Raw genomic sequence first — 12,308 nt, forward strand, 5'->3', positions numbered from 1 at the left:
TTTTCAAACTGTGGTGCTGGAGAAGACTCTTGAGAATCCCTTGGACTGCAAGGAGATTAAACCAGTCAGTCCTAAAGGAAATCAACACTGAATATTCACTGGAAGGACTGATGCTGAAGCTCCAATACCTTGGCAACCTGATGTGAAGAGCTGACTCATTGGAAAAGACCCTGATGCTGGGAAAGAATACAGGCAAAAGGAGAAGGGGGCAGTAGAGGATAAGATGGTTAGATAGCATCACCAACTCAATGAACATGAATTTGAGCAAACTCTAGGAGATAGTGGGAACAGAGGAGCCTGGCGTACTACAGTCCATGGAGTCACAAAGAGTTGGATATGATCTAGCAACTGGGCAAGAACAAATTATCCCCACTGTATGGCTGTCAGCATAATTGATAACATATCAGGACTGTGTAGTTTCTCCTGTCTTTCCACTGACCCTACCCTACTCAGGACTGTACTGTGCAGCAAATAACTTCTGTTAAGGGCTTTGCAATTAATTGTTGTTGTTTTTCAGTCGCTAAGTCATGTCTAACTCTTTGCAACCCCATGGGTCATAGCCCGTCAGGCTCCTCCTCCTCAGTCAATGGGATTTCCCAGGCAAGAATATTAGAGTGCGTTGCCATTTCCTTCTCCAGTGCATCTTGTAATCAACAGATACGGTTTAATAATCATTAGGATCGAGTAGTCTCTATGCTCTGATAGTCACCAAAAAGTGATGAGGACCTTCACTGTTGTATTTCCAGCACCCACAAGGCTAAGTTATTCCTTCATGACTCTTGACTTAGGAATGCACTTCCTGTTTCCAAGTATGTACTCCTAGACCCTAGGTTAACTATATACTTGTCTCAGTGGCCCCTTCACAGTGTGGAGTGCAGCTACAAATGCTTTCGGATCATTGTCCACCTGATCCCACCCTGTAAGTTACCCAAAAATATACTGATCCACTGATTGTATGGAGTGGCCTGCCTTCTTTTTCAATCTCAAGATACTTTTTCAGTTCAGTGGACACTTCTGTTCTCTCCATCCTCCAATACCTGCATTAAAGGAAGCAGGATGAGAGAAGTCATGCAACCTATCAAAGTCACTCACCTAATACATAGTATACCTGGGACTTGAACTCAAGTCTTTTGGACCCCCAAATCTGTGCTAAACCACTACACCAGTTTAGCTGACAAAAATAAAATTCATTTATCACACAAACTCCAAATGGCAAGTGTTTTATTTTATACCAAAAGCAAAACTTACCGCAGGGAATATTTGCTAAAAAGGACAGAACCTCCGTCATACTCACAGGAACAAATACGAGGATCACCTCCTCCTCTATGGTACTGAATCCAAAAGAGCCGTTTATCAAGCATATCCAATGATACAGCTGCTATTTTCTCTGATGTCTCTAACAGAAGCTTCACTTCCATACCACCAAGATCTGCTCTGTGAAGGCTGCAGCCACCTCTGAAGACCAAAACATAAAACTGAGGGCCAACATATCACAGAGACACTTCAGTGAGTGTCAGGCCACTTAAATGGTTGACTCTCTCAGTGTTTCAGTAGTCCCCAGATGTCTGCACAGGACGAGTTTGACTATTTGAATGAAAATTCAGTTCAACAAATACTTATTGCAATTCCATGTTATTTCAAGTTAGAAGGAGAATTTGCTTCTCTAGTGGGAAACCTTGGTAGTCAAGATGCTATTGGTAGAGGGAGCCTGCTTCGATTCCAAATCCAGGCAAATGCCCTATTGAAAATGGGATTTGTGCACCGTAAAAGAGGGTCTTTGTCTCAATCAGGAGGCCCCGTTGAGTCAAAATGTTATGGTTTCTTGACTTTTCATCAGATTTTGAAATATATTTCAATGTCCAAAGCCAACAGAATTTACCTTGCTACTGGATCAACTGCTATATTTGCAGGATATTTTAAGGCACTTAAGAGAACCCAGGAATTGTTTCCTTTCATATCAGTTACTGTAATGATTCCTTCCTGTTGATTAGACCAAATAAGTTCTTCATTGATCCAATTTATTGCCATTCCTGAAACATTTTTATCTATATTGTATACTTTCTGTAAAACCAAAATTTTAAATTGTTATTAGTATTTCTCCATTCACAACAAAATTGTTTATTTTTATATAACTAGGTTTATTGTTTTAAGTAACTTTCATTTTTGTACTTTCCCAAAATTATTTAAATGATAAACTATTGGTAGATACTGTGCCATTATTCAGATGCAGCTATATTCATTCTCCCATGTGAGTATTTCTGGGCATAGTATTTATATCAGTTTTGAAATGAAAATTAATTTTCTAAAATGAAAATTATCTCTCTAAATGAAAATTTATTCACAGTCAGTCATAGTTGTGAATAATTTTAACTACAGTAATGGCAGAATTTCAATTTTATCTTACTACTACTACTACTAAGTCACTTCAGTCGTGTCCAGCTCTGTGTGACCCCATAGACGGCAGCCTACCAGGCCCCGCCGTCCCTGGGATTCTCCAGGCAAGAACACTGGAGTGAGTTGCCATTTCCTCCTCCGATGCGTGAAAGTAAAAAGTGAAAGTGAAGTTGCTCAGTCATATCCAACTCTTAGCGACCCCATGGACTGCAGCCTACCAGGCTCCTCCGTCCATGGAATTCTCCAGTTTATTCAATTCCATTTGCCAGTGGAATTTCCCAGATTCTCACCTGAATCCAATTTCAAGCTTTGCTAAATTCTAGCAAGACTGCCTTGGAGGTTGTGCATAGGGTCATGAAGTGGATTTCACGTTGGGGCCCCCACTTTTCTTCTAGCACCTCCTCCACCAGGTCCTGCTCTTTCTACAAGTCCCCACCCTTCCAGCTATGACCCCAGGATCCTCATAGCAGGGCTTTTCTTTATGCTTTCTCATGATAAAAACAACTTAACTAAACCTCTTCTAATTTCAGGCTGTGCAAGTAAACCAGTCCTTTAACATAACAGGGTGGAGGGTGAGAGATGGGAGGAAGCCCTGGTTTGCACCACAGCAAATTTCCGTGGTGGAAATAGTCCCACAATCTGTGGTTTTCAGCTACCAACATGAAGTCACTGAACACTGAGTTGGGCAGAAATCAGTCTCCAGAATCTGTGCTATTCCTACATCTCATACAAAGTAATCTAGCCAATCCATTTAATCAATTGCTAATATATTAATTCACACAGGTAAACTATTTGCTTTTTAATGGTTATCTTCTATAAGCAATGTTTTAACCCAAAGGAGGGACTGATATGAGTGGATTTTAGGCTTCAGGCCAATCTGTTCCTAATGATTTGCCACAAATTCCCATCTAATGCTTTTTTCCAGTTCTCTGACAGTAAACCCTCCAGATTCTTAAACTCAAGATTTTGAAGCTAGTCTACAGATGGCTGGAGAGTAATGAGTAGCCATTTTTGTTAAAAGTGAGATTAGCAAGTATTAGAGATGTGATAAAACAAATTATCACCTAATTGAAGGCTTTAGGAGGGTGAAAATTTTGCTTAAAAACAAAAATTAAACAAAAGCACAAAAGCAAAAGTGGGTACTTTGTGTTGGGTATAAATACTGAACGTGAAGCTACCTGCTCTCTACAATTCACTTTCCAGGAGAAAACATTTCTATTAGGACTCATTTAAGGGTTTTACTAATTAAGAAGAAAGATTAAAGAAAAGTGCTTGAACCAAAATATTTTGCTATATCACCTGCTTTATTTTTTTTTTCCAGCATGCAAACACCTTGAGAAGAAAAAAAATTTCTTCCTAAATTTCAGGTGCAAAAACCCATGACAGATTTTAAACAGATAAAACAGGGCTTCTCAACCTCAACAGAACTGATATTTAGGGCCTGATAATTCTCGGTTTGGGGGACTGTCCTATATATTGTAGGATGGTTGGCAGTGCCCCTGGCCTCTAACACATTCTCTCTTCTCCCCATTCTAGTTGTGACAACCAAAATGTTTCTAGACATTGCCAAAGGTCCCCTGGAGGCAAAATTGCCACCACCTGAAGACCACTAGAATAGAAAATGATGATAAAATAAATAATCTGTCTTAATCATAAAAAGGTGATCTGGCTTATTAAACTTACATCTTTCCGAAATTACATTGACATCCTCACTTTCTCCTTTGGGGACTTCTGAATATCAATGCCACATTCATGGGCATGTTCAATAGCATGACAGCACAGATGCAGATTAAATACCTACATGTGCTGGATGCATATCTGCATTGTAATACTTTTCATTTATATGAATGTTACAAATTTTGCTTTATCATTTTTGACAGCCCATTCAAAAATCCCTCAAATGACACAGGAAATGGTACTTTACCTCTTGCCTTCTCCCATTCAAATGAACTCTTTGCAAGAGTTGTCTTTGTAGATCAACCCAATAGATTCTTTCTTCATTGTAATGAAAATCCATGATCACTGATACGCCAGCATCTGCCACCAATTGTTCATAATTTGTTCCTTCCAAATCAATCCTACAGATACTATTTCCATGGGAAAAAATTAAAAAGGGCACAAGACCTGCATGGGAAGAAACCAGTGTATTTTCAATGCTTTTTTGTCCAATTTAGACAAAATACTTCCCCATGACAAATAACACAAGAAGAATTAATTTTTAAGTCCTGATTTTATACTTTAAATAAATATCATTGTTTAGAGGATAAAGAATTCCTGTAGATGTTCACAATTCCTGTAATTCTGTAAATCATCTCCACAAATTGATTGTAAGAAATGAATGTTGCCAAATTATGAAAAGAAAAATGACTGTTTGAAGAGAAAGACACTTCATGGCTTAGGAATATTATATGTTCAAAAAGAAACCACCTACTGTATTCTATTATACAGAGGGTCTGTATGAGTGTCAAATCTAGTTATGTAAATTAGAAATAAAATTGCAGATATTACTGTTTGGGAATGGATCTCTCCCTCCTCTGCAAAGTCACTTCAGTCGTGTCTGACTCTGTGCGACTCCATAGATGGCAGCCCACCAGGCTCCCCCGTCCCTGGGATTCTCCAGGCAAGAACACTGGAGTGGGTTGTCATTTCCTTCTCCAATGCATGAAAGTGAAAAGTGAAGGTGAAGTCGCTCAGTCATGTCCGACTCTTAGCGACCCCATGGACTGCAGCCCACCAGGCTCCTCCATCCATTGGATTTTGCAGGCAAGAGTACTGGAGTGGGGTGCCATTGCCTTCTCCCTCCCTCCTCTAGTCTTACCTTATGAATAGAGCCTCCAGGTTACAGACAGAGAAGAAGATGGTGAAACCTAGAAGTCCTAGGTAGAAGCAGGAAAAACTGAAATGCCATCCATGAAAGCTCTGAAATAGTTTGTTCCTGCTAACATTGCCACATAAAATTTAGGACTCCCAATTAAATTCAAATTGCATATATACTGCATGGGACATCCTTTACCTTTAATAATTGTTCCCTGCTTACCTGAAATTCAAAACTCAAGTAACTGAGTAGCCTATATTTTTATTTGCCAAATCTGAGTAGTGGACCTCCCTGGACACCTTGATTTCTACAAGGCCTTGCCCTGTATCCTAACCCCATACCTGAGACCCTGTTCTGTTCTAGGTGATGACCATCTACCCATTCTGACTCCCAAGTACTCAATACCTGCTTGGGAATCTGATACCTTTCTCTGGAAATTTCAGTAGAAATTCTAGCTGACTTCACACAGAGCTTACCTGTGATGCTGTAAGACAGGGGACAATTTCAATCCCTGCAGCCAGGGTTAGAAAAGGTTGGTTTTCTTGATCTTTCCTGACTGAGATTGGGGAGGCTTCTTCCACTCTGCCTTTAGATAACAATACCAGGTAACCACAAAGATGAGTAGGGAATTAGGAAAGAATTCCAACATATTCTCACTGCCCTGCCAGGGTGACTCCATTCTGTTTTAATATTTCCACCAATAGGAAAAGTCAAAGAAACTAGCAGACCAATCAAATTAATAAAAGCAGAATCTATCCTATGGTAGTTATTTTACTAGCAATAATAATAATGAACTTTTACATCCTGATCTCCTTTGCCCTTAATATAACAACACGGGCTATATAGGCCATACACTACATTTGATGAATCAAAGAGAAAAAAAGAAATCTGAAAAACATTGAAATCCATAAAACAAACCATAGCATTAACTTTAACAGCTTTTAAAAAATATTTATAAAAATACTAAATACAACAAATATTATCTTAAGATTTTTCTCATTCATGGGTGAATTCTAGCATCCAGGGCTTCATCCTAGCTCTCAGAACTAGAAGACCTAGACATGACCTAGCTCGGTGTTTCCCAAAATCGTTCAAAAGAATCACACAGGGTGTTGTGTGATCACTTCCCTGGAGATTCCAATTCAGTAAGTTTGGGCTGAGGACTAGGAATCTGTTTTTTGAACAGATAATCCAGGTGATTCTTTTATCCTACTGAATGTGGAAATCATAGATCTAGTTCAGATGAGAAATTTGATGATGCTTCCCAAAGTCCCACCAACAGTTGGTGGCAGAGTTAGATTTAGAACTCAGGTACTATCTTCCCAATCCAGCACTCTGTCCTGCCTCGCTCTGGGCTGTCATGAGTCAAGACATCACAAGCTTCATTTTACTCAAGTAACTGATTTTAATTCTGGTCCCCTCCAAATGCCGCTCCTATACTGTCAGCATCGTTGTGTGTAAACCAGAGCCTAGGCTGAGTATTGTACAAATGAATTATAATATGATTTAAAAGAAAGTTAAAAGATTAGTCCTGGTGAAATAGTCATTAGTCTGTACTATGCTGGAAATGATAAATACGTTAGTGGTTTTTAAGACTGTGTGGTACAATCTGTGGATGTGTCAGCAGGGTGTGCATGTTTGAACAAGTAAATTCTCCCATGTCAAAGCCTACAGCGTTTATTTTGGGTGCAGTTCAGTGAGAACAAAGTGCATAGGAAATCACTTCTAAGCAACACAAACCCAAAGACAGCAAACAGGTCCCAGCAAATCAAATGGAAACTCTGACTTCTCAACCTGGGGATTAGTAGGGGATCATCAGGAATTAGAAAGGAGTCCAGGATGTTTGGAGCACATCGACAATCTGGGGCTTCCATAGCACAGAGGTTAAACACAAAAAGCGGGCTTTTGATTGAAAGGGTTGGGGTGGGTGGGTGGGCAGCAATATTGTACAACCAGCACCTCTTCATCTGCTCCAAGTTTGGGAGAGTGGCCCCACCCAGGTAAATGAGAAGAGGAATCAACTGTCTACTTTGGGCCTTGGGGGCAAAAGCTCATGGGACCAAGTGAACACATCAAGGATACTGGCAAGCATATTAGCAAGACACCTTAGTCTTCTCAGGCCCACACGGTCACCTGCCCTCAACACCACAGGTTTCCTGCTCTCTGGAGACAGATTGAAGAAGGCTCACAGGACAAAAGAGAAAATAGAGCTCTGGATCTGCAGGATTCAATGACACCCTGAGAAAAGAATGTAGATTTAAACTGCTGCTGCTGCTGCTAAGTCGATTCAGTTGTGTCCGACTCTGTGCCACCCCAGAGACAGCAGCCCACCAGGCTCCCCCGTCCCTGGGATTATCCAGGCAAGAACACTGGAGTGGGTTGCCATTTCCTTCTCCAATGCATGAAAGTAAAAAGTGAAAGTGAAGTCGCTCAGTTGTGTCCGACTCTTAACGACCCCATGGACTGCAACCTACCAGGCTCCTCTGTCCATGGGATTTTTCCAGGCAAGAGTACTGGAGTGGGGTGCCATTGCCTTCTCCAGTTAAACTGATGGGTCTGGTGCAAAAAAGCCTGATGCCTCCTCACCTGCTCCTGCCTAAGCTCCCGATAGGAGTGATTTGTTTCTCCCCAGCAAGGAGCTGACTTGAATATTATCTGTGTCTTATGAAGTGCAAAAGTTTTACTTCACTCTAAAAGTCTATCCTCATCTTTTTTCAATTACAGGACTTAAAAGGGTATACATTTACTTTTTGGGAAATCACAGCTTACTTCTCAACTTATTCATTAGGGTTAAAACTCAGGACAGGTGAGAGAGAAGCTGGCTGACTCAGAAGTAATACATTGAATAAAAACAGCTCATACAACTCAATAACAAAAAATACCCAGACAACCCAATCAAAAAATGGGCAGAAGACCTGAATAGACATTTCTCCAAAGAAGAAATACAGATGGCCAATGGGCACAAGAAAAGATGCTCATCATCGCTAATTATTAGAGAAAAGCAAAGTAAGTAGGAAAGAAAAAGATGTCACTTCATACCCGTCAGAATGGCCATCATTAAAAAGTCTACAAATAACAAATACTGGAGAGAGTATAGAAAAAAGGGAACCCTCCTACACTGTTAGTGGGAATGTAAATTGATGCTGCCACTATGGCAAGAGTATGGAGGGCCCTCAGAAAACTAAACATAAAATTATCATATGATCCTGAAATCCCACTCTTGGGCATATACGCAGAGAAAACCATAATTCAAGAAGATTCATGTACCCATATATTCATAGCAGCAGTATTCACAATAGCCAAGATGTGGAATGTCCGTTAACAGATGAATGAATAAAGATGTGATACAATGGAATATACTCAGCCATAAAAAGAGTGAACTAATGCCATCTGCAGCAACACGGTGGGACCTAGAGATTAGCATAGTAAGCAAGGTAAGAAGGAGAGAAACATATCACTTATATGTGAAATCTAAAATCCAGTACAAATGAACATAACTACGAAACAGACCCTCAGACCCAGAGAACAGACTTGTTGCCAAGGCGGGGTGTGGAGGGAGGGGTGGAGAGGGAAGGATTGGGAGTTCAGGATTAGCAGACGCAAACTATTATATATAGGATGGATAAACAACAAGGTCAAACTACACAGCATGGGGAATTATCCTGTGATAAACCATAATGGAAGAGACTATAAATATATATGTATAATTGAATCACTGTTGTACAGCAGAAATTAACACAACACTGAAAATCAGCTGTACTTCAATAAAATTTTTTAGAAAATAATAACACATCTAGGAAGGTGAGAAAAGAGATGTGAACTTAAATTGTTACCAAACCAAACTTGGGTCTGCTTGCCTGTGTGCAGTAAGGCTCAGCTGCTGATACCAGGTTGTGGTGAAGGACAGCACAGTGTTTATTGTAGGAAGCCATACAAAGCCTGGAACAGCTAGTGCTCAAAAGCCCTGTACTCCCGATGGCTTTCTGCAAAGCATTTATAATAGAAGGGGGGCGGGGGGGCAGGGGGCGTCCCAGACTGTGAGATAAGCTCACACACAATTCTCTGATTGGTGAGGTAACTGGACAGTGCCCCAGGGGTTAACAATATCAGTCCTTTAGGCACCAATAGGTGTGTGTCGGGAGGGCTATGTGCTCATGGTCATCAAATAGTTAATTACTTCCATTTGGTGGGGGGGATTAATACCTGTAAAACAACTCAGGAAAAGTGCATCAAATCTGTTATGTAGGTACTTCAGAGAGGAGCTGAAGCAGTGGGTAAGGGGGAGGAGAGGTCTGTTGCAGGAAGGTCCCATTGGGTCCTGCTCAGTTACAAAACCTTAAGTCTGTAAGAAAAGCTCTGAAAAATGTGAAGATTGCCACTCTAGACCCTGAATGGTGGTAAAAATCACCTGAAGCAAAAAATAGCCCCTTCCTGACCCTCAACCACTTGCTAATTATCAGCTAAAGAGAACCCATTGCCAGGTCCTCAAGACAGTAACTGAGGCTAGTAAGTTCCACAAAATTAAATTTGTTCAACAGAGTTGCTCAGTCTTTCCTGTGCTATCATACACTTTGATTCTCCAAGAGGGTGGGTTGTGCCTATTACCATAATAGTAAGAGCCAACCTCTTGAGTGTTACCTCTGGGTAGCACATTAAGCACAGTATTTGGTTTCACTGTGTAATGTTAGGAAGTAGGTGCTCTTGGCATCTTCATTTTACAAAAGAAGAAACTGAAGTTTAGAGCCATTAACTTGCTACAAGTCACATGTCCAATCAATAACAACTGGAGATTTAAAGCCATGTCTTTCTGATCACAGAGTTTAACTTTTAAATATCATGCTTATCCTGAACTGAATTCATCAGGAATTCATTGTTGAGTGTCTTGTAGTTCGTATCTGTCCAGACACCCACTTTGGGTCACATGTTCTAGGCATCTCACCAAAAGGCTGGGACCTCTGCATCCATCCGTGTTCTAGGAACTAATTAGAAAGTGGGTCCTTTCAGTGGATTCTATATCATCTGGATATTTTTATACCTAATTCTATAATATATTGCAACCCATATATAATGTAATCCGTGCATTCATGGCCCCTTTCTCCATCTTCAATTCCACTGGCGTATCATTTTTGAATGTCTCTCTGTTTCTATCTGGAGAAGGCAATGGCACCCCACTCCAGTACTCTTGCCTGAAAAATCCCATGGACGGAGGAGCCTGGTAGGCTGCAGTCCATGGGGTTGCTAAGAGTCGGGCAAGACTGAGCGACTTCCCTTTCACTTTTCACTTCCATGCATTGGAGAAGGAAATGGCAACCCACTCCAGTGTTCTTGCCTGGAGAATCCCAGGGACGGGGGAGCTTGGTGGGCTGCTGTCCCAAGTGACTTAGCAGCAGCAGCAGCTGTTTCTATCATCTTCCTCCTCCTCTGACATTCTGGCCTCCCTCTCATAAGGATGCTGGTGAGTACATTTGGGATCCACCTAAAAGTCCAGAATAATTACCCTATCTCAAGATTACGTTTGTGACATCCCTTTTGGGATGTAAGGTCACATTCACAAGTTCCAGGAATTAAAACATAGATATATTTGGGGTCCCTATTCAGCCTGAAGTAATTAACAATGGTGAATATCTTTTCACGGACTTATTTATCATCCTTATATCCTTTTGGTGAATATATCTGTTTAAATCTTTTGCTCATTTTTAATTATATTATTTATTATTATTGAATTTGAAAGGTTTTTTTTTTTTTATATATATGTTAAATACAAGCCCTTTGTCAGATGTGTGTGTGTATGCTCAGTCACTCAGTCATGTCCAGCCCACCAGGTTCCTCTGTCCATGGAATTTTCCATGCAAGAATACTGGAGTGGGTTGCCATTTCCTGCTCCAGGGGATCTTCCTGACTAAGGAATCAAACCTGAGTTTCTTGTGTCTCCTGCATTGGCAGGCAGATTCTTTACCAAGCCACCTGGGAACCCCCCTCTGTCAGACACATGCTTTGCAACTGCTTTCTCCCAGCACATGACATGTGTTTTCATCCTCTGGACATTGCCTTTTGTAGAGCAGAAGTTTTCGTTTTGATGAGATACAATTTGACAAAATTTTTCCTTTGTATATTATGCCTTTGGTGTGTCATTTCTAAGACCTCTCAATTCCAGGACATAAAGATTTCTGTTTTCTTCTAAAAGCTTTAAACTTTTACATCTTAAATTTAGAGCTATGATCCATTTTGAGTTAACCTTTGTATAAGGTGTGCAGTTTAGGTTGAGGTTAATTATTTTGCTTGTAGATGTCTAATAAATTCAACTTTGTGTTGAAAAGACTATCCTTTTTCTGTTGAATTGCTTTGGCATCTTTGTCAAAGATCAAATTACTATTTTTATGTAAGTCTCTCTCTGGACTTTCTAGTCTGTTCCATTATCACTCTGCTAATACCACAGCTCAGTATAACTTTTTACAAAAACTAATGATAATGCAGTTTGAGGGACTTTCCTGCTGGTCCAGTGGTTAAGACTCTGCTTGTAATGCAGGGGGTCCAGGTTCAGTCTCTGGTCAGAGAAGTTGATCCCACATGCTGCAATTAAAGACCCTATATGCCGCAGCAAAGACTTAAGATCCCATGTGCTGCAACTAAGACCTGGCAAGGCCAAAAAAATAGATAAATATTTTTAAAAATAATACCGTTTTGAAGAACAGTGAACACTGTTAGAAGGTTCTTATGCTATAGGTAATTGTTCATCTTAAGTAAGCAGGCTTATCCCTCAGCTCATCAGCATAAACTATGCTCAATTTTATTTAAAGATTGATGCTACCAGACTAAAATGCATTCCCTTAACATTAAAGCATCAGAAGTTTTTCCAGATGTTACACACACACACAGCACGACTTAGAAGTCACCACCTTGACCTGTTCTCTGAGTTTTCCCCTTATATTTTCTATTTTCTGTGGGACATTTCCAACTGGGGATGTTGCACAGTCCCAAAAGTCCTTCTGCATGTTGTAAATTGAGAGTATGCATCACTTTCTGATTCATTTGCAAATACTGAAAAAAATTAAATATGATATGTATTTAGTCACTCGGTTGTGTCCAACTCTTTGTGACT

At 40.3% G+C, this 12,308-nt stretch overlaps 1 protein-coding gene across 1 annotated transcript in view; it reads right to left on the reverse strand.

The window, feature by feature from the left end:
* The window catches only part of EGF (epidermal growth factor), a 103,613-nt gene that overhangs the window by 74,922 nt on the left and 16,383 nt on the right, over nt 1-12,308 (reverse strand). The window contains 4 exon segments of the mRNA XM_070791070.1: nt 1,249-1,447; nt 1,450-1,475; nt 1,880-2,061; nt 4,319-4,518. Coding sequence (XP_070647171.1) covers nt 1,249-1,447; nt 1,450-1,475; nt 1,880-2,061; nt 4,319-4,518 — 607 coding nt within the window.

Source organism: Bos indicus, chromosome 6 (assembly GCF_029378745.1).
Source record: "Bos indicus isolate NIAB-ARS_2022 breed Sahiwal x Tharparkar chromosome 6, NIAB-ARS_B.indTharparkar_mat_pri_1.0, whole genome shotgun sequence".
NCBI classification, from domain to species: domain Eukaryota; kingdom Metazoa; phylum Chordata; class Mammalia; order Artiodactyla; family Bovidae; genus Bos; species Bos indicus.